This window comes from Lepidochelys kempii, chromosome 15 (assembly GCF_965140285.1).
Source record: "Lepidochelys kempii isolate rLepKem1 chromosome 15, rLepKem1.hap1, whole genome shotgun sequence".
In the NCBI taxonomy this organism is placed as follows: domain Eukaryota; kingdom Metazoa; phylum Chordata; order Testudines; family Cheloniidae; genus Lepidochelys; species Lepidochelys kempii.
In genome coordinates, this window is record NC_136394.1 from 15,676,852 (window position 1) to 15,700,460 (window position 23,609).

The window sequence follows — 23,609 nt, forward strand, 5'->3', positions numbered from 1 at the left end:
AGCTGTAGCCAGCCATTGGAATTCTCAAGAAAAGTTACTGCATATAAATATCTTTGAGTTGAAAGCAATCTATTGTGCCCTCAAATCTTTTCTACCTCAGATCCAAAATAAGGCAGTGCACATCTTCATAGACAATATAATGGCAATATGTTACATGAACAAACAGGGAGAGATTGACCCTTCCTAGCTGTGCCTGAGACAACAGCCTGGTGGACCAGCTGAGCAAGTGTGAGGATCCATAGGTCTGGAGCCTGGGTCCGCATTGCCACTTGACAGCCCCGGTGAAGTGGTAAACAATGGTCTGTGCCCCTTGTGTGCTCAAGCATGCTGGGTGTCCTACCCATGGAGATCATGATGAACTGGTCCCTACTGCATTCTCTGATTACATAAGAACAGCCATACTGGGTCAAAACAAAGGTCCATCTAGCCCTGTATCCTGTCTTCCAACAGTGGCCAATATCAGGTGCCCCAGAGGGAATGAAGAGAACAGATAATCATCAAGTGATCTGTCCCCTGTCATCCACTCCCAGCTTCTGGCAAACAGAGGCTAGGGACACCATCCCTGCCCATCCTGGCTAATAGCCATTGATGGACCTATCGTCCATGAACTTACCTAGTTCTTTTTTGAACCGTCTTATAGTCTTGGCAAGAAGTTCCACAGGTTGACTGTGTGTTGTGTGAAAAAATACATCCTATTGTTTGATTTTAAACCTGCTGCCTATTCGTTTCATTTGGTGACCCCCTAGATCGTGTGTTATGAGAAGGCATAAATAACACTTCCTTATTTACTTTCTCCATACCAGTCATCTATCATATCCCCCCTTAGTCATCTCTTTTCCAAGCTGAAAAGTCCCAGTCTTATTAATCTCTCCTCGTATGGCAGCTGTTCTATACCCCTAATCATTTTTGTTGCCCTTTTCTGAACCTTTTCCAATTCCAGTATATCTCTTCTGAGATGGGGCAATCACATCTGCACGTATTATTCAAGATGTGGGCATACCAGGGATTTATATAGATGCAATATGACGTTTTCTGTCTTATTATCTACCTCTTTCTTAATGATTCCCAACATTCTGTTTGCTTTTTTGACTGTTGCCATGTAGTTTTGTATCATATGCAGATTTTGCCCCCTTACTGTTTTACCCCTTTTTCCAGATCATTTATGAATGTTTTTTAACCCATTCATGCTACAGTAGAACCTCTAAGATGCGAACACCAGAATTACAGACTGACTGGTCAACTGGACACATGGCAATCAGGCAGCAGCAAAGACGAAAAAAAAAAACCACCCAAAACCAGCAAGTACTGTACTGTATATGTATTGCATCTTAAAGGTAGGCACATCTGAGCTGCCTGTCCTCACCCCCACCCTCTACTTGCCACTCGTGGGGCAGCCACTTACAGGTAGGAGGTGATGATGCTGAGGTTCACAGGCACAGCATTGAGCGCCTGAGCAGGAGCAGCACTGGGTCTGTGCCGCTTTCCTGCACTGGGAAGGGGATAAGCTTACAAGCTCAGTCCGAGTCCGGGAAAGAAACTTCCCCAGCCCAGCTGTTGATGCTGCAAGGAAGCTGCCAGTTCTGGGGTGGGAGCTGCTATTGGAACCTGGCCTGGAGCGTGATCTGCTGGAGCCAGAGCTTGAGCTCCTGCCTGTATATTGCGCTCTCGAGGAGTGGCTCATTTTTAAAGGGCTATAGCCTGCACTGTGCGACCACTGACGCTGCAGTGCCCCAGAGTGCCTCACTCATCACCCTTGCAGCCAGGGGGCTAGAACCGGCTGCCTGTCCCCATCCCCATTTGCTGGGCAGCCACAATCAGGTAGAAGGGGAAGATGCTAAGGTTTGCAGGCACAGCTGTGAGCCCCACTCTGAGCAGTCTACCCTGAGGAGTATCTCATAATGACTTGCTTAGAGTGATGAACAACCTTCATTCCCAAGGTGTCCGTAACTCTGAGATTCTACTGTATTTAAAGCCTAGGGAAATCACCTGGAGGCTGTCTGTACAGTTAGGCAGATCCCCAGCTTGCTGCTGAAGACGGACCCTGCTGCCCTGTTCCTGATACCTTGCCTTGCTCCTGATCCCAGTTCATGTTTTCCTAGACCCCACTCTCCTCCTGACACCTCTCCTGGTCTCTTTTCCACTAACCCTACCTTGGTTGATTAATTTGGCTCCACTCTGATGCAGCTCATTGACCTTCACTCTGACCTGATCCTCTTGCATGACACTAGTATAGGCTGCTGCTTCTGGTCTTGACCATCTAGACTGAACTCAGACTACATTGAGTCCCCTGCAACTCAGATCCCAGCCTTTACCCATGCCCCATACCCAGCATCCTGATAGCAGGGATATAATAGAACTGAATGAATGGTCATTAAAGAAATCAGTGATAGACAAGCTCTTCACTGTGTGGGGGTATCTGGATGTAATTTTGAGAAATCTTGCCTATTAGAAGTGCAGCAAATACTGATTAATTGTACCAGTCAACTCGAAAATGCTATGATCTCAAATGGAGTAGGCCTTGTAAAGTGGGCAAATGATATGTTTATAGATCCACCATTTGTACCAGTTCAATCTATTCTTTAATACTTACTTCAGTTAAAGCTATTAGAAATGTCTATTTCCTCTTTGAAAAATCTACCTAGCAGCTATTGCTGCACACTGCATTGGTAGATAAGTCAAGTCTTTGTGCATGATACAGTAAAGAAATTTATTAAAGGACTTGTCAATATGTATTCATTGATAAAGGGTCCAGTACCATCACAAGATCTCAATTTAGTCCTTTATGTAGTTAATGAAATCTCTTTGAGAGTATTCTTTGTTTTACGTGTCTATTAAAAGTGCTTTCATCATAGCCATCATAGTAGATGAATGACTGAATTACATGCTTCATTGCTCATGCTTCATTCAATGTCTTTCACAAATATAAAGTACTGCTTCATCCTAATCCTAGATTCCTCCCCAAGATGGTATCTGATTTAATCTTAGTCAAACTATTAATCTGCCAGTATTTTTCCCCAAGACCTCATGCTCTTATGGGTGAGTCAAAGCTGCATACTTTAAATGAATGTTAAAGGAGATTTGGCTCACTCACTATCCTAACAGAACCAAGGAACGCTGCAAGTCTCCTAATCTCTTTATTTCATATTCAGACAACCATAAGGGACACACAGTCACTGCACAGACGCTCTCTAGATGAGTTACACGGTCCATAGAGCAGAGGTTCTCAAAGCTGGTCCACCGCTTGTGCAGGGAAAGCCCCCTGGCGGGGTAAGCCAGTTTGTTTACCTGCCGCTTCCTCAGGTTCAGCTGATCACGGCTCCCACTGGCCGCAATTCACTGCTCTAGGCCAATGGGGACTGCAGAAAGGGGCGCGGGCCGAGGAACGTGCTGGGCGCCGTTCCCACAGCCCCTATTGGCCTGGAGCGGTGAACCGCGGCCAGTGGGAGCCGCGATTGGCCAAACCTGTGGACGCGGCAGGTAAACAAACAGGCCCGGCCTGCCATGGGACTTCCCCTGAACAAGTGGCGACCGGCTTTGAGAACCACTGCCATAGAGGAAAGCTATAAAGTAGCATTTATTCCACAACTTGTAGGGGTTAAGTCATGCTCTGTTAAATCAATGGCAACTCCACAACATGTCTTTAGACTTGGGCTGTCAATTAATCACAGTTAATTCACGCGATTAACTCAAAAAAAAATCATGATTCATCGCCGTTGTAGTTGCACAGTTAAACAATTGAAATGTATTAAATATTTTTGGATGTTTTTCTACATTTTCAAATATATTGATTTCAGTTACAACACAGAATATGAAGAGTACTGTGCTCATTTTATATTTTTTATTACAAATATTTGCACCATAAAAATGATAAACAAAAGAAATAGTATTTTTTCAGTTCACCTCATACAAGTACTGTAGTGCAATCTCTTTATTGTGAAAGTGCAATTTACAAATGTAGATTTTTATTTATTTTTTGGTTACATAGCTGCACTCAAACAAAATGGAAAACTTTAGAGCCTACAAGTCCACTCAGTCCTATTTCTTGTTCAGCCAATTGCTAACACAAACAAGTATGTTTACATTTACGGGAGATAATGCTTCCTGCTTCTTATTTACAGTGTCACCTGAAAGTGAGAACAAGCATTTGCATGGCACTTTTGTAGCCAGCATTGCAAGGTATTTGCGTGCCAGATATGCTAAACATTTGTATGCCCCTTCATGCTTTGGCCACCATTCCAGAAGACATGCTTCCATGCTGATGATTAATTAAATTTTGTGATTGAACTCCTTGGGAGAGAATTGTATGTCTCCTGCTCTGTTTTACCCGCAATCTGCCATATGTTTCATGTTACAGCAGTCTGAGATGATGACCCAGCACATGTTGTTCGTTTTAAGAATACTTTCACTGCAGATTTGACAAAACGCAAAGAAGGTACCAATGTGCGATTTCTAAAGATAGCTACATCACTCAATCCCAGGTTTTAGAATCTGAAGTGCCTTCCAAAATCTGAGAGGGACGAGGTGTGGAGCATGCTTTCAGAAGCCTTAAAAGAGCAACACTCCAGTGCGGAAACTGCAGAACCCAAACCACCAAAAAAGAAAATCAACTTTCTGCTGGTGGCATCTGACCCAGATGATGAAAATGAACATGCATCAGTCCACACTGCTTTGGATTGTTATTGAGCAAAAGCTGTCATCAGCATGGACGCATGTCCTCTGGAATGGTGGTTGAAGCATGAAGGGACAAATGAATATTTAGCGCATCTGGCACTTAAGTATCTTGCGACACCAGCTACAACAGTGCCATGCGAACACCTGTTCTCACTTTCAAGTAACATTGTAAACAAGAAGCGGGAAGCATTATCTCCTGTAAATGCAAACAAACTTGTTTGTCTGAGTGATTGGCTGAACGAGAAGTAGCGCTGAGTGGACTTGTAGGATCTAAAGTTTTACATTGTTTTATTTTTGAATTCAGTTATATTTGTGCATAATTCTACGTTTGTAAGTTCAACTTTCATGATAAAGAGATTGCACTATAGTACTTGTATTGGTGAACTGAAAAATACTATTTCTATTTTTACAGTTCAAATATTTGTAATCAAAAATAAATATAAAGTGAGCACTGTACACTTTGTATTCTGTTATTGAAATCACTACATTTGAAAATGTAGAAAACATCCAAAAATATTTAAATAAATGGTATTCTATTATTGTTTAACAGCATAATTAATTTTTTGATCGCTTGACAGGCCTACTTTAGATATTTTCCTATTTTAGAAGTCTGTAGAGCTGCTACTTGGAGCTCTATATGTACATTTACAAAACATTACTCCCTAGACCTAGTGTCCAAATCAGGCCCTCAGTTTGCTAGAGCAATAATTCAAACCTTACTCAGTCAGGACTCTGAGCTCTACCTTCTTTACATAAGGTACTGCTTCTCAAACTATCCCACGAGTGGCAGTAAACAAAAGAGAGAAGGAATTAAGGGTACTTACCTGTAATCAGAATTTTTCAAGATGGACTCTGCACATTCATGCTCCCAACCCAGTCTTCCCTTCTTCCTCACAGTCCTAATGAAATCCTATGCCTGAGAAAAGAGTGGAAGGAACAAAAGCAACCAGGAGTGCCAGATACCCCTTTTATAACCTTGCCATCACAATTTTCAGGGAGACGGCAGAGTAGGGAGGGGCAGGAGTGCTCCCATAGCCATTGCTGTGAGAAAATTTCACTGTCAGAGCTGCATGTGCTGGCACATCCAATGAGTGGGAATATGCAGAGTCCTTTTCAATGAACTCCAGTTGTAGGTAAGTAAACTTCATTTTCTGGAACTCTGCTTTCAAAATATATCCAAGCACTTTGATGGGGCTTACAGTTTTGCAGCACAATATTTCTTAAATATATGGTAGTTTGAGGCTGTTACTTTTGGGAAATCAATTGTAAGATAGTACTGTTTTAAGGGACCTTGCAACTCCCATTCTCTGGTTATTAAAAACTAGTCAAACATTAAGAATCAAGTAACAATCTACAAGTTATGTCTGTGGTACAGTACTTGCCACATAGGTAGTTCATAATGTTGCCATGTCTTGATCTCAAGAAAGCTGCTACATCATCTGGGGAAAAGGCCTAATTGCAGTCAGGTTGAGGGTGATGTCAGAAAGACTGCTATCATAGGATGAAGAGGTTGGCAACTGCTTATCTCAGTTGTCTGAACTTCTCTGCTATAAGGAGGAAAGAGAAGAGCAGGAACTTTAAGAGTGAGTTCCTGAATAGGTAAAATTTCCTGAACAATGTTTATATGAAATTGCTTGTTTCACCCCTTCAGTTTAAATCTAGCTTAGTTATTTTTTAAAATAATTTCAGCAAAATCTGTTCATGGAAAAGATGATATAGTTTAGTTAATTTGCCATGGAACTAGAAGTTAGTAATTGATGTGTTCCAATCCCAGCTTTGCCATTGTCTTTTTGTGTGGCTTGGGTAAGTAATGACATTTCTTTCCTCACCCATATAATAATGTCTTACCTGTCAAACATGGTATTGTGAGGCTTAATTACATAATGTTTGCATGCTGTTTTGAAGCTGTAATGCACTATGTAAATGCTAGAGATTATCAATAAATGGATTCTTTAAATACAAGTGTTAGTCTATTTATTTGACTTTGATGCAGTAATACTTATCTACTTAAGTTGTACCTTTCTTGCTAAAGTCTTATGAAATTTAGCCTTAAAATGACTGACACATGATTGAGTATATAGGATAAATTAGCAGAATTTATGAAACCCACATTTGGAGATTGTGCCTAGATCCTTTCCTCCTGTAGAAATCCTAGATCCTCTCCTGCTGTAGAAAAGTGGCGAGAACTTCTGAGTTACCACTACCACACAAAGGGTTTTTGGATAAGGGAGAGTAGAGGCTACTTCAAACTAAAGAATCTAAGGATCTCTGTGGTAATAGGGTCCCAACACCAGAACACTCATTAAACTTTGGGGAGCATCTCTGGGGATGCCTGCCCTCAGCCTGGTCAGTATGGCTCTGCTGCCATCCACCCTGCTGCTGTCAGTTGTGCCTTACCCTCATATCTAGGAGGAAGGGGGACATGGTCATGCCCTGAGAAATATAGCCTAGACATATCCAGTACAAATGTACTAGAAGATCTGGAAGATGGGGCTAGCTAGAAACCCACTTATGTTTTGCCATCCTGGATTAATGTTTGTGGGCTTCACAAAAGAAATGAGTTTTTTAAAGAGAGATTTGAATGACCTGTGGGATGACTGGTACAGGAATGAGTGCAAGGTACAGGGAGCAGCGTGAAGAGAGGAAGAATAAAGTTTTTGAGAGGAAAGATGCAGAGCTTAGTTTTCACCATATCGAGCTTAAGCTGTGACACAGCAATACAGCATCCTGTGTCAGAAATACAGTAGGTGATAATTAAGAGGTAGATTTTTAGAAACAGACTAAAATGGTGATAGAAGTTCTGCTATTAGGTTACAAGGAAAAGAGAGACCAAAGATAGAGTCTTGAGAAACACTGATGGAGATGGAAGGAGGAGGGACCACTGAAAGACAATGAAGGGTTTGTTGGAGGGAAGAAAAGAACCAGGGAGGGTCAGAGTTGATGAGGGAATGAGACAATCTGTTAAAGAAGGGGAAAAGATCGAGGAGGTTAGAGAAAAGGCCCTGAAATGTGTCTATGATGAGTCATTGGAGGCCTTGGTGAGGACAGTTTTGATGAAGCATAAAGAATGAAAGCTAAGTGGAAAGAGAATCCAGTGGAGAAGTAGAAGCAACGGTTGTATACAGGATTCAAGAAACTTACTGATCGGAGATGGGACTGTTCTTACTGAAGTCAAGGGTCATTTTTGAAGGATAGGGATATTAAAACATGCATGAATGCTGAAGAGACAGCCAGGAATGGGAGGAGGTGTAGTCAAAATTACTCAAATCACACAACCTGTTCTAGTCCATTTCACTGTGAAGCTAAGTACAGAGGTAGAGCATCTTAGTACCAGTGCTGCATCAATACGGCTAAAAATCATTCCAATGTCTTGAGGTGGTACTTATGTTTGTCAAAGCATAGTGGCAACTATGGGCAAGCAGCAAAAATAACTAATTTTCAGAGACAAAAAATACCCTTTTAATGAATTATTATCCATTGTGCATTTCTTATTGAACTTTCCACACAATTCTAAATCACAAAATTGTAAGCACAACTGCAATTTTTAAAATGGGGGAAAATGCATGCAATGCTTTCCCTTTTTAATATGAGATTTTTTTAAAAATGTACTTAGCTCTTAAATGCTTTCATGGTAATTTAAAAAATACTATTTTGCATGGTGTGATTTAATAATAGTCTTCCTCCTCAGACTGAGGCTTTGTGACTGCTGTGGGTTGACTTGGGGTTAAACTTGCAGCTGCTACTAGAAGATCAAACAGCAGCAATAGCCAGGTAGTTATTTCTTTAAATCTACTTACAGCTGGGCTCATAAGTGTTTCTTTTGGATGTGGATCTTGCCACTATTGGCCATGCTTTTTGTCACTTTAGGACTGGAGTACTGCAGTGCACTTTAAATAGGGCTGGTACAGTATTTGGCAACCATTTCTTAAGTATTGTTTCCTTTTGTGAATACGTTATACTCTTTTATCTTCACTACGTACTTTTTGTTTCTGGGTTGTAAGGTATTGGTTTTAACTTAAAAAGCCCTGGGATCATCATGCCCCATTACAAAAAGACAACCCTTCTCTGTTTCTATATTGCTGTAGGTGTGGTCAGCAGAGGTAACTAGTAAGTTGGAGTCCAATTAGTACAAAAGAGGGAGAGCTCTCTGTTAGGCCCCCAGACCTTTTTGGAACACTCCTCTCCATGGTAATGGCTTGAGTTTGCTAACCTTCACTGTATGCTCTAAGGCCCAGCCTCTCTCCTCTCTGTCATGAGGAGTGGTGAGATTTGTGATGCTGGTTAGTGGCAGGGTATTCAGATGTTTTTTGTTGTTGGAGAGCTCATCTTTCTTTCCATATCTTTGGTATTCGTGGTCTGGGATAAAATGAGCATTTTTATTCCTTGTATGTAGTTGTATGTTTTTAAAATGAGTTGCTTTGGTGCTCCTTTTGATAGTATAAATCTAAAAAAATGGCAAAAAGTTGCTAAAGATAGGAGGATTTTTGTTTTGTAAGCAAACCTTTGTTACCAAAGTCACCTTATATTAAAAAACAGTATTTTTAAAATCTAATTTCCTTTCAGTATTTTGTGATTAGTTTTACATCTACTTCAGTATGGATTGTTTTCTGACATGGCTTCTCTTCCTTGCCTCTCTAATGTGCTCTGTAATCTGTCCCTGCAACCATGGGAGCAGGTATAAACAGGCCTACTGTCCATAGTGTTCCAAAGTGGCAGATTTCTCCTTTCAATTGCTAGGTGGCCACAATTGCATCCCAAATCACTGGCCGTTCCTGGTCAAAATGGTATAATTCACATTTACCTTTTCCTTTGACTGACATCCTAGTTTGCTAACTGTATTTTAATAGGATGTATGAGGCAAGATTATTTCAAAGCTGATACTAGTATCAGTGCTTTGTGTCATCTTCAGACTGTGTGTAAGAACATACATATACTACGTTGACTTAGTCAATGGCTTCTGCTCTTTCACAGTATATAGAGGTGTCAACTTTAGATCGAGTGCATAACAATTTGTATGGAAAAAGTCTCAACGTTACTGCACATAATTTAGAACTTTCATGACAAACGCTCTGTCTTAAGCCTTAATGATACAGGAAATGCCATGAGTTATTAGGGTTGGGGGAGGGGCTGGGAGACTTGTCTGTGATACCTATAATTCAAATGGTTTCAGATTATAAAAAGTAAATAATCTGTACTGCAAATTTCTGTGAAAAGATCCTGTGTAACAGGAAATCCTTTCAATGGTGTTATGTATAATCTACATGAACATAGTCTTTCAAAGAAAATATTTACAGTGGGATTTTTCAAATGCACTCTGACCTAATTCTGCTCTCACTGAGTTCAGTGGGAGTTTTACCATTGATTCAGTCAGAGCAAAGTTAAGTCAGTGCTGAGTATTCTTAAAAATCCCTCAATCTGCAAACAAATTGCACTGCCTTTTCTGCATGATTATGATTCATTTTCTTTTGAAGTAATATATGTAAGGGAAAATGAGGATAATTTAACAAAAATATCCAACTTGTTTCAATAACTAATGAAATCTCTACTATTACAATATTTATCCCTATCCATATTTCTCAAGATGGCCCATAAAACCTGATAACGTAATTGATTTAGCAGTTTTAAAAAGTGGAAAAATGCATTTCCATCTGAGCATTTTGAATACTTCATTGTACACTGAATGATGGGTTGCCATAAAACAGTTTTCAAGGAATAATAAAAAGTACTCAAGTTTTCAGGTAAAACCTTTCATCAGAATGCTTTTTTTGTTGTTGTTGGGGGGGTGGCGGAAATGATGATTGTAGTCATACCATCTTGGGCTGTAATCTTGTGAACTACATAGTGTTGGATCTATTCTATTCAAGTTTTTATAGTGCATTAGCGCCGTAGTATCTGAGCACTATCCCAAAGTGCAGTAAGTGATCTGAATAGCATCTGTCCTGTGGTTCTTTCCTTCTTTTTCTCTTCTCCCCCTTGGAGGGATAGGGATAGGAATTATATATGGAATTTTGTTGAAGTTAGTGAGTGGGGGTGGATTTGGTATGTATGATGTGCTATGGGTTTATATGAGCAAAGTCAAAAGAATTATTTCCTGCATTTGAAATAGAAAGTGGTGAGATGAGTTGGTTGTTTTTTGGCTAGACCCCAAGAAAACACAGAGTACCCAGAAGGCTGTGCTGGTGATACAGAATGAGTGCTGAATAGATGTTCCACAATAGTGTAAGAGGGATGTGTGCACTGTACTTTTGGAAGTACTGTTTTTTATGAGATTTAAAATCAAGATCCTGAGTACGGTAGTCATTTTTGTCCTTTTTCCCAAGAAAAGGAAATTTGGTCAGGACATTGGGGATAATAACATCCAACCTGGATTATTACATTCTCAATTCTAAATTCCCTCTATACTTTCACTTCAGTATCATATTCTTCAGTTCCTTATCTAAACAGAGCAGTAACGTTGCTGTAGCTGTTAAACTCTGTCTCATTCTTTGACCAATGTGGCTGCATTTCAGTAGTAGGTGACCTGACCATAAAGGTAATTCTAATATATATTACATCCAAAAACCTGTTAAGTTTGCATGCCTCTTAGTGTGTCTACAGTCTTTGTAGGATTTTATACTGTTTCTCAAATAGTGTTGCATACGTTTTTCCCTACAAACAGATATACAAATGTACAGTGTAGTCCATTACTTTATATATCAAAGGGAAGCAATGAAGCGTGGGGGTGTGTGTGTGTGGGTGTGTGTGATGCACCTTGTTCACTGCCCATCGTGTAAAAGGTACTTTAAAAGGCTGTAGAAAAGACTGCAAAATCACATGATGATGATTGAGAAATGGCATGTAACTGCATAACAAAAGACTGAATTGTAATGCATACACACATGGGGACAAAGTTAAGGGTTGTGCGTGCCATCTTAATTCTGATAATTTTAGACTTTTGAGGGCTTAACCATGCAATCTTAACAACATCTTAACATAGTTTTTATGAAGGAATTTCTTCTGTGACAGGCATGCTTGGGGAATAACATGGAGATTAGCCTGATAAATTTCTCAGCCTCTGACAGTCCCTACCCAGGAATGGTTGGGGAAGGAAACCTGCTTCTGCTAGACTTTTCTACCTTCTGGTTAAGGGGTCATATTCTGCACTTTTGATGGGAAACTCACGATGACATCAGTGAGACATTTCCTTTGGGTCAAGTGTAGCATATGGCCCTAACATAGGCCAGTCTATGGACCCTAACAAAAATTGTAATTTGGCCCACTCCATGGAACTTGGTTAAATACATTTTGTGGACATTTAAGGGGATTTCTAGCCAATACATTATGCAACCCTTTCAATTTTAAAAAAATGTAAGATGGAAAATGTGAAGTTTGGAGAAAAAATTGTGTTTTTCAAACTGAGGCCTTTACGGTAAAGCTTTTTTATTTGTTTCCTTGTTCTTTGCTGGTACAAAATATTTCATTATTTTCATACTACATACAGATGTGGTTAAAAGTTGTTGTGCAATAAAAGTAATTTCTGTATAAACCTTAATGTCTTTAAAGGCAACACTATATTATTTTATGATGCATCACTTCTGAAACTGTTTCATTTTAAAAGTTATATTTTTCTCTTTCTTACAGTCTTTTCAGGGAAGCCAGGGAAGAGCCTACCTCTTTAATTCTGTGTAAGTATGATTACAATTACATACTTTCTATGAAGTATCATCTTTTGGTATGTTCCTCAAATGGGCAAAATACTCAACATTAGTAAGAGTGTCACTTTCATCTGCTCTTTCAATTTCTTTTCTTAATGGACTATGGCCTTATACTGGCAATCCCTGTTGATAAGTGTGACTGGAATAACTGGCCTTTCTCAGGAGAACGTTACTATTGTGCAACTCGTAGTCTGAGCCTTCCTTACAGTTATTTAGGAAATCCTATCATTAGTCACATTTAACTCTTAATTAGAAATAAAACTTTCAGCTGCATCTGATTCTAACTGAATTGAGGCAAGTGACACTAAACTGTTTTATTCCAGAAAACCATGTAAGGTTTGACATTCAAGTAAATTATGTTACTGTAACTTTACTCTGGTGGACATCATCACTATAGCCCAAAGCAAAGCCATTATTTTTTCAGGTTAACCTTTAGGATGCTTGAATATTGGCCTTGAAAATTGCAGATTTGTCAGAAGCAAGAAGCCAGACTTATCTCAAGAGGGTCCAATGTTTGCAGTAGCCCCTTAACACTGCAGTCCTACATACATGCTTGTTACCTTGCTTTTATAGATCGTGAACTAATTTTGATTTTGTAATATGCTGTCATTGGATTGCATCTCTATTTTTAACTAGCTGAATTGCTCGGAGCAATTCATAAGTAGAATGCAAGTCAGATGTGTCTGTTTTATTTTTATAGGCGAGGTAATTATGGTGAAGATTGAAAGATGTGACTCTGCCTTTTACAGATATCTTTATTCTTTTATCTGTAGTTGCTTCATGTAGAATTGAGATGCCAGGCATAGTTAAGAGTACCACTGATCTGGGTAGTATAACAGTTTTAACCAAATGTTGCCTGATTTTCCTAGAATGACTATTTGACTAGTCTTTTAGGCATATGTTTTTACTTGGGAAAGTTTCCTTTTGGAGCAGTACTCCATAGCTAGATATGCAAGAGGCATTCCATTGTTTTTTAATATTCACTGTCAGTGATTATTGTATTTTAACCTATGGTCTATAGCATAGAAATATTGCTAAAGCCTTTCCTACATTAATGTAGTCGCATTGTTACAAATCCCTAGCGTAGAAAAGGAAAGCTGTAATTGGCACTGGTGGACCTTACCCCTGTTTTGAAAGCAGCTAATTCCCAGCATAGGCAAGGCCTAAGTTATTAGCCATCTGTCACTTTTATTAATATATTGTTTTAAGTACTGTTAAATAGTTTCCCATTTATTGTGCTTTGTTTTATGTTACTTGATGATATGGGTGACAGTTAACTCATGCTACAAATGACACCATTTCATGGTAGAAAATGAAAAACAAAATGATTACACTTTTTTCCTCTTGACTCTTTAAATATAACCCTAAAACTTAATTTCACAAATGTTTGACTAAAAATAGTGGCATATATATCTTGGAGACTTGGTCTCAGATTTCATCTCCAGGAGGAAAGTAGGATGTTGTCAAACAAAAAGCAAGATCTGTCTTGTGGTTTAAGATACTACTATTTCTGTTGTTTGTTATAGGGTAAATGTGGGCTGTGGTCCAGCAGAGGAGAGAGTTCTTTTGACAGGTTTACATGCTGTAGCAGATATCTATTGTGAAAACTGTAAAACTACTCTTGGATGGAAATATGTAAGTAATGTATATAATTTATTTCTTGATCAAACATTCATATATGTAGCAATCCATAGAAGTTGTCCTTAATCTACTGAGGCACCATTCATTATTGTGACAATGAGTGACTCTTAATCCATTATATCCACATCTAGCAGAAAAAAAATACTGCGTTTATAACTAGTGTGCGTAATACAAACAAAACTATATTACTTGAATGTTATAGCAGGTTCCATGTCTCACATTTTGAGAATAATAAAGCCAGTATAAGCTGTAGGCCCCATTATAGTAGGGTGGGTTTTTTTCTATAGTGCCTATTACCTTGGTATTTAAGTGCCACACACATTTTGGTATTAAAACTTTGGATGTCAAGTTTTCAGATTTCTTTATTTTCTTCTTTGTTTTCTTAAAATGCCAGATAATTATAGTGATAAATGGTGAATATATTGTACTCTATGCTACAAATAATCACAATAATTAACTCAATTTTGTGGCTGAAAAGTAATCCAGACTGCTAACATGCTACAGTTTTCGCACTGTAAAAATGTTGAATTCTTCTTTGAGGTGACCTTTACATATTTCCACTTGTAGGATGTACTCGGTTCAGCTGAATTTCACAATCTTCTGGAAAACAGCTACATGTGTTCCCTCTCATAGTAATAATGAACATCCAGAGCTGAGGTTGTAAAAGGACGATTTTTCTTTGTCCAGTCATGGAATGAAAGAAACCAAACAGCTACATTAGAAGGTTTTATTTCCAGATACCAACTTTGGTTTCTGTCATTCCTTCTCTTACCATGCAAGACTGGTTTGGAACTCAGAAGAACCTAAGATATTCTGATAAACACACTCCACACTCTTTAAAGTAATGAAAAACAACACCTGTCCAAAATTTTAAATTGCTTCTAGGAAATCACCTACAATTAAGCTGTGGCTTAACAAAATACAAAAAAATGGCAAAAATCATAGTCTGAATCCAGCAATCCCAAGGGTAGTTTGAGGAAAGATTGGCCTTAGCAGACCTGTAGTTGACAATATGTAAAAACAGGTGTGCGCGCGCACACTCTCTCTCACTCACTCTGTCTTGGCTCTGAAATAAAGTATCAGCATGATAATCCTGGCATTCCATAGAAATGACAGTCATGTTAAATGTCTAATGTACCTTGAGAGCTGCTCAAGATATTGTACTGATGGAGGTCATAGTAATATCTAGGTAAATAGATATATGTATGTACTATAAATGTTGAATTATAGTTTTATGCATAGGCACGTGCAATTTTATATTAACATTTTAGTGTGGATTTTATGTAAAGGACACCATATGTGCTAAAAATTAGATATTTCAAGCAGGAAAGAGAAAACATCCATACAAATAAAATATCACCAGAAAGCCTTAATAGATGTTACAGATGTTAATTATCTATTCATTTTTATTTGCATGTCAAAATTGGTAATGAAATAATGTGAAAACCTAACTCTAACTCAGTATTTTAAATATTTTTATTTTCTTGTTTCTAGGAACATGCTTTTGAGAGCAGTCAGAAATACAAAGAAGGAAAATTTATCATTGAACTTGCCCATATGATCAAAGACAATGGCTGGGAGTAAATTAAAAGCATTTTTTCACTCTGTTTGGACAATATTCTGTGGAACATGCTTTATACAGACTAATGCAAATGAAAGGAGGATTTTGGCTGAGGTGGCTCTGAGAATATCACTGAACTTTGCAACCTCACAAATGAATAGTGTAGTTTATGTGGCTCTTTCAGGCCATGTTTGCCTTTTTCTCCTTGTGTAAGTTCCCTCTTTTTGTATATGTATTCTTGTGTGAACAGTTGTTTTGGAACATTTTGGATGACCTTTTTCTAAACTCTCAAGTTCTAGAGAAACAGTTCACTATCTGCAAATGAATTTTACCGGTTAACATCTTTATTTGACCTATGCCTTTAATGCTACCTTTGCTGTGCATGCTTCTTGCCTAAACACCTACACCAAATCTAGCAGAAGACTGATATGAGTAGTCCTGAAGAATGTATGGGCTGCGGGTGTCTTTTTATATGTAGCAATTTCTGATCTCTGGCAGTAAAAGGGATGCAGTATTAGAGTATTCATTAATTGCTTTTTAAAATTTGGGAGTACCATAATCTGTGTACATCTTGCAGGCAAGTAAATTAAAGATACAGTGCTCATTTAGAAATCTTTCAGTTGCACTGACTCAATTTAGTAGATCTTAAGTTTTGCAAAAATGAGTACATTAATGGTTCAATATTTTTAGTGCAACTCATTTACAAGGATACTAAGGCAGTGATACTGTAGAATATATTTAATCAACATAATTGCATTCCTTACCCAGCAAACTTGTCTTGAAGGGAGAAGTTGATAAAATTACAGCCTGCAAGATCAAAGGGCACAAAAATATATGCATCTTGTATTTATAAAAAATTAGTCAGTGTAAACAAGTTTTTGGTACTGCACCTTTTAACAGTAACAAGGACTTGTGCATCAGTGAAGTTTTATGGCTGGTTCCATGTAGTTGTGTAGTCTAATGCACTGGACAAAGAGGTTGTTATAAAGAAAATTCATTGAAATATTCTGCTTTTGCTACACTTTAACAAAAATATAGTTATTTTTTGTGTGACAAGAGGCCAGAGCTTATGAGATGGAAGTTAGTAACAGTACCTGCAGAAGAGTGGGGGTGGGTAGATGGGCAGGAAAGTGTGAAGTTGACTTCATTTCTTCATAAAATAGAATAGCAAGATAATTTTTACAATAAAAAAAATAAAAAGGGGTTTGTTGGTTTGCTGGATAAATCATCCCCAAAGACATTTTCATAATAAAATTTATATAAAGCTCACATCCTTTCTGTTTTTTGTTTTTTTCCAGCTGCTTCTTAACTGGAGTGACTTAGTAAGAAAGCCTTCTGTAGATGTGTATCCACAAAATTTACTATTGGGTTTTGTGCATGCACTTTCAGAGAAATTTTAAAAAAAATTAATCTTGTGTCTTGTATTCATTGCTAACTTTGTTATCAAATGAAAAGTATTTGTGGAGGACCTTTTGTACTTAGCTCCCTTAATGCTTGAGGACAAAATGGTTGGCAGCGTCTTTTACATTAACACTACATAAGTACTATGATGGAATGAACAATATGAAAGCCTTACAATAGAATAGAGGTTAGTTTTCTTTTAATAACTATTTTAACATGGCATTTGTGAAGTTTGCAATGTGTGCCATTGCTGCTGCTGCTGTTACATTTTGGGTAAATCTCTGACAGGCTTTCAAAACTCTACTGCACTTTATTACCAGACATCATTCATTTACAAGCATGCCAATGGCTAGGAGCGATACAGAAGCTGTCCATCAGGAGCTGTGATAATGAACCTACAGAAGTTAAATTTTAAAAAGTAGAAACAGGAAAAACCCTTGGGCTTAAGTCCAAAGAACTGGTCTAGTACAACTGGGTCCAATATGGATTTTGTGGGGTGGCTTATATTGCTCCTCCATAATCAAGAATTAGATTGGACCCAGGAGTCCCCTTTATCTGAATGGCATTGGCACAAGATGGTCATCTGTTGCTGCCATCTGTTCAATCTGAAAGAACCTGGAATTCTGTTTTGTTTGGGCTATTTTTCAATTTTCCTCTAGTATAATGTCCGTTGCCAACAATGAAAGCACCGAAACAGCCATCAACAAGGGGTTTGTGTTGGCTTCAAAGCCTAAATGTAACACCCATGGAGATGTCTATAGAAAATGTATATTTTCTTTGTCTGGCTACAGACTCAAGAAGAATTACACTGAGTTGAAGGAAAAAACACCATGACCCTTCACTATAAAAATGAGAGTACAAATTTAAGGTTAATGTTTTCTTTTTACAAGAGAGAACAATCTGTAGTAATATTTTAAATAGTGGATTTGGGTGTTTCATATCAATGAGCTTTTTTTTTTTTTAAACTAGAAAAGATTTTCTTATTTAGATGCTCAACCTCTTTTTTCAGTGCATTATTTATTTGTATTTCAAACTGGACATTTTCACCAAAACCTTAATTACCCTTGATGCCAAAGGTTGGGATTTCATTAAGTGCTTAGCACCTAAAACTTCAGCTACTGGCATAAGGAGTTGATGTGAGTTATGTATAATGTTATGGCTTTTAAGAGAACCAAATGAAGCAATATTCTTATTAGTCTTTTGGGGGGGGGGGTAAGAGGCAGTAGAGAAGGAGCTATAACTAATACAAAATTCCTACTGCACACTACTATGTAATAATTCTTTATGCTTGCTGTGATATCTGGGAGTATGTGAACGTTTTTTTCTTATTGTTTGACTTGAGCAGTGATTCTTTGAAACAATTCTCCCATTGTAAAGATGTGGAGAATTACGCCTAATGGTTTTGGTGAAAGTTGGTTCCAGATATTAATGGCTGCTGGTTGATGTGAAGAGGTCAGTCTGGTCACTGAACCTTCCAGCAGTACATTAAAAAGAAAAACTTACTTGAAGAGAATTCTACAAAGCATTTTCCCTCTAACCTTTATTTTTTTTTAATATATTAAGATTATATTTAAAGGTTTTGTGTGTTCAATCTGGGCAAGTTTACTTCCTCTCCCACTTGAGCACTTTTGTTACTTGTACTGGTTATTTTTATTGTTGGTCTTAACGTTTATTTTGTATTTTTTTTTTTATAAAGTGTAACAAAAAGCTTTTGTGAACTCTTGTTTCATGCTAGCTCTTTCTTGGACCAAATGAACCAACTACGAGCTGGCTTCTTGGAAAGAATGTTCATTGGGATACATAAGAATATGCTAGCGAAAAATATACATGTATTGAAAGGATTTTCTTTTGAACCCATAAAAGCAATGGCTGTCCAAAAATAATTAAGCATCATAATTTGACATGATTTTGGAATCTGGTGACACATTCTTCATTGTCTAGGCCCTAAATAGTGGCTGTAACACTGGTGTTACAATATTGAGAGTCCGCTTCAAATGCCAGTATTCTTTCCTTGGTTTATAACTATGGACACCTTTTTAACCAATGAAAGGCAATACTGTCATTTACAAAATGTTAAGTTGTAAAAGTTCCTGTAAACTGTCTGACAGAATTAGGGAGGGCTTGCTGACACATCAGCCTTACCACTTTTGCTGTTTTGGATTTTCTTTCTTTCTTTCACTGTGTTGCCATTTTAATATACAGTATTTCATTACCCTCCTAACAATCCATAACCTCTTCTGACTAGTTTCTGCCTGTTGTTCAATGCGGCTGGAATATGTGAGCTTTTTCATTATCTATAAACTATATAGTGATGTAGGTTGAATTGTAACAGTACTAATGTAACAGGGTACTAATAAAGTCCTGATGCCCTATTGCAAACTAAATATTTGGCAAGTTTAAAAATAATCAGCAGCCTCTCTGTAACTGGCTTAATTTTCATGCATCTAATCTTATAGCAGGTTGTGGAAGACATGAATTGAAATTAATTTTATTTCAAGTGAACGATACCTCAAAGTAACAAACAGAAGCAATTAATCCTTTGATTATGGAATAGTAATATATCCATATTGCTCCCTAATGTAAACTACGTTTGTGCTAACGTAGGGTGCTTGGTACCATTTCCAATGGACTTGAACATTTTCCTTTATATATTGCTCTCAGATCTTTTTTTCCAGATAAGAGGATCATACAGTCAGATTGCAAGACCTGTATCTAGATTGAGGTAACAGAGTGCCACAAAGAGAGACAAATTTTAACATCCCAGTTGTATGATAATGGGACAAGAGTGGAAGGAAGCTGTCAAATTATTGTTAAACTTGTAGGATATTGTATTGTACTTCATTTAGCACTAGTGTAAGCCAATCAGCAGTATCTATTGTAAAGGAACAGGAATTTCAGAGGTAATTTTGAGAAGGACTGTTATAAATCATTTAAGGCCTAAAGCATGAGTCATAAATGGCAACTGAGTTGTGCCTCATATTGTTTCTTAAACTCTTTAAAATGCTTTCTTTTAAAGATGACAGGCTGCTTTGCTGTTTTGTCCTAGCAATACTGTATATCATTTGTTGTTTCACTATATTGTATTTGAGGTATCACAATAAAAGTTTTAATGGTTTTGTTGAGTTACTTTTTAACTTTGTGCTATTTGTGGTCATGGGAATTGTGTTACGCTATGTGAATACATATTTTAGTTATAATGTCAAGCTAAACGTTTGCTTTTTCTTCATAAAAATATATTTTCTAAAGATAAGTTAGGATATGTCCCTAGTCAGTGAGTCTCAAACCTCTTGCTTACAACAGTGGAGAGTGCTTAATGGCACTTTCAGAAGCTAAAAGCATAACAAACTTATTTTCAAAAGATTCTGCATAGGAATTGCCTTCTTTTTGAAGGAGGATAATTTGGGGATCTAAACAGATTGATGATGCCTCTTTATTTTATTTAGTAAATTTGGCCAGCCTGACACAGCAGTCATGAATTTCAGGGAAGTGCAGTAAACACAGACACTTTCTTCTGTATTTCTTCTTTGGTCAGGAGGAGCTTTTGTGATTCCTCTTTAATCAGAAAAGTTTTTAAATAGTAAACATTAATTTAGACAGCCGCTGAAAACACCTCTGAAGGAGTTCACATGTCTCTGCACTTAATCATTGGAGTGGAGTCACTTTTTTATATATACATTACACAAAATCTCAACTTTGAGTCAGTAACGGGTATGATGGAGTTCTGTGAAATGCAACTCAGACTTCTCCATTTGAGGGCTTATGCCATCATAGACTTTGTGGAAAGTATAAATCTAAGCTAGCATGTATGTACAAGGAACTTGGAAAGTATGCTGCATCTCCTAGTAATGAAGGACTCTGAAGCATTAATGCCATTAACTGCTAATCTCTTTCCCTAGACCTCCACAGGTGCTGGCAGGACACCCTCCACCATCTCTTCTGGGGTGCCTGAGATGGTGGTTGATTACTTTTTCAGGAGCTCCAGCAGAAAAGTTGTTTGAACAAAGAGAAAGTTTTGACCACACAACTGGAGAGGAAGATGTAGTCTTGTGATGAAAGAAATTCATTTAGAACTCAGGTGATCTGGCTTCAGCTCCTGGCTTATCCACAGGCTGCCTTTGTAATTTGGGTAAGTCACTCTTTCAGTTTCTCTTCTACAAAATGAGGCCTCACGGGGTGCTGTCAGCATAAATTCAATTAACATATCTGAGGCACTCTTATTCTATGGTAAAGGGGCTATACCAGTGCCTAGATAGATCCTGGCTTCTCTTTTGAGAATATGCCCTGGCAGTGTCTGAGCTTCTTTGGGATGTATAGGAGTTTGATCCCAAAAATCATTCAGAGTTTCCCATCAGTCATTGTTTATGGGTTCTATGGAAGGAGTATTCAGAGGTTATTTCAATAGTTGATTAGAATGCTGTATGTAGATCTAGATTATAATCTAGATGTGTAGATGTAGATTATAATCTGACACTCATCAAACCCCTATTTCTCCTTCATGGGAAAATTTTAGGAGTTTAAATAGGACCTATAGCGTGGTCTGGAGGTCAGCTGATGTTGTTTAGGTTTTGGCAAACTGTTAAGGAAAACAAATTAATTAACTGAGGACACCAACAGAAAGTGTCCAGCTTCTTCTCCCCTCATAATTAAACTGACCCTGGTTAGCTCCATCATCTCAATGGCTACCACAAAAGCAAATATAGAAACCAGGACCCCACCCATTTGAGGCTTTATTGGTTAAAATCAACACCTTAATTGAAATAAATAGTATGTATTCATCAAAATGAGCCTATCACAGAGGCCCAGATCCTCAAAGGTATTTAGGTATGTTAAATACCTTTGAGGATGATTCTGGACTAGGGTGACTACTGGCCTCTTTCAGAGGAAGCAGGTCCAGTGCATCTGTGATTGATTAGCTGCCTTCCAATTGGGATTAAAAGAAGGCACCTAGCTATATAAAGACTCAGTCAGGAAAGGGGCAGAAACACAGAGAAGAGAAGGAGAGAGCTGCCTGAAGAGGAAAGGGTGAAACAGGATCAGCAGAGATCTAGTATAGAAAGACATTGTGAAGAACAAAAGGTAAAGAACATTTTTGATGAGGACTTCTCAGCTGGGGTTCCCCAGACTTGGTTTACAGGAGAGCTTGTGCAAAAGCCTCTAGGAACAAGGGGAAGACCCCACCTGGTTAGAAACTGCCAAGCCTGAAACAAGAGCGGGGAGCTGGAGGGTGAATCCTAAGAGCTGCATAGGACTCAACAGGCAGGAAGGCCTGAATGAGTGGAACACTGTGAAAAGTCTCCTTGCAGCAGGCCTGAGTGGAGGACTGTGGGAATGGGAGCCCAGAACAAGAGGCTCTTCCCAAAGCAGGGGAAGGAATCACAGGCAGGGAGGCCTGGGTAAGTGGTACATTGTGGGAAGTTCTCTTGTGGGAAACCTGACTTGGGGCTACTGGAAAAGTGTCACAAGGACAAAGCAACTCTGGGAGCTTTCCAGCAATGGCCTGGAGAGTGGAGGTCTGGGACTAGGACAGAAAGAATCTGGGGACTGCTGGGTTAATGACTCTGCAAAAGATGAGCTGTAAGTGACACTGCAGGTGGGAGAACAGAAAAGGGTCCATTTAGAGCCTTTTTTACTCAGAATTTCAGGAGAATGGTTTTATCACAAGGGTTCTATGGATTATTGAGCAGGCAGAGGAATGAATAAATCATCCCTAAAGGCAAGCTTTAGAATTGGACATGGAGAGAGACTGCTTCTTTTGTGGCTGGACCAAGGGGAAACTAAGGCAGGTACACCTGTCATGGCAGGGTCTGACATGAGGGCGCGCAAGGCAGGGCTGTCCTATTGCAGAGCCCTACCCACAGTCAGTAAGAAATCTCTTAAAATTCCTTTAATCAACCAGTTGATTAAACTAATTAAACTTTCAAAAATGCATCAACTGATTTGAACAGTTGTCCATTCTTCTATGTATTCTAAATGGGTTCTCCCTTCATGTATTGACTGAGTCTTACCTATATAAGGTATTAATGGAATTGGAAAATATGCTTCCTAGAATGTAAAGTGTGGATGGTTCAAGAAAGCTACCAGTTCTTCAAGGCTTATGAAGAATGGGCTTTATGTTTATTTTGTTTTGTTCTGGTGTGGGGTGTTTTGTTTTGTTTTGTTTTTCATTACTAGGGGAGATGCACACCAATGGTGCTAGATGCAAATATTTTGAGTGTGAAGGATTTAAAATACCATCCTTTCTGGAAAACTGCCTACATTTGAAATAGGCGAAAATATACAGTTGAACCCACTTGTTCTAGTTCCTTAGCATTGTAAATTGTTGCTAGCGGCTTGTGATATACAGGAGGTCAGATTAGATGATCGGATGGTCCCTTCTGGCTTTAAACTCCATGGCTCTATGTAACCTGTTAGTGTCATCATGCATAGTGCATATTACTGAATACAAAGCTATCGGCCATCCTTCAATTATTCCAGTTTGTGCATCCTCCTTTGGGTGGTGGAAAGGAAGCGACATTGTGTCCTGGCTGAGGCTAGAGGCCAGAACCTCTTACATAGATGTTTTTTCTCCGTATGTAGCTTTGCCAACTTTGAAAGTACAGTGATAGCTGAATGCTACAACATTGGATCAGGATATAACCCCT

At 38.4% G+C, this 23,609-nt stretch overlaps 1 protein-coding gene across 7 annotated transcripts in view; it reads left to right on the forward strand.

Annotated features, from left to right (window-relative positions):
- YPEL1 (yippee like 1) overlaps window positions 1-23,609 on the forward strand; it is a 71,892-nt gene that overhangs the window by 20,080 nt on the left and 28,203 nt on the right. For 6 of the 7 annotated variants that reach the window (XR_012155067.2, XR_012155069.2, XR_012155068.2 and 3 more), the window contains exons 3-6: window positions 12,292-12,335; window positions 13,892-14,000; window positions 15,501-15,776; window positions 20,865-21,094. Coding sequence is in view for 1 of the 7 variants with exons in the window: in XM_073312912.2 (XP_073169013.1) it covers window positions 12,292-12,335; window positions 13,892-14,000; window positions 15,501-15,590 (243 nt within the window). In the remaining 6 variants the exon portion in view is untranslated. Of the gene's footprint in view, window positions 1-12,291; window positions 12,336-13,891; window positions 14,001-15,500; window positions 20,091-20,864; window positions 21,095-23,609 lie in introns of those variants that run through there. The other variant, XM_073312912.2, reaches the window with a different exon arrangement.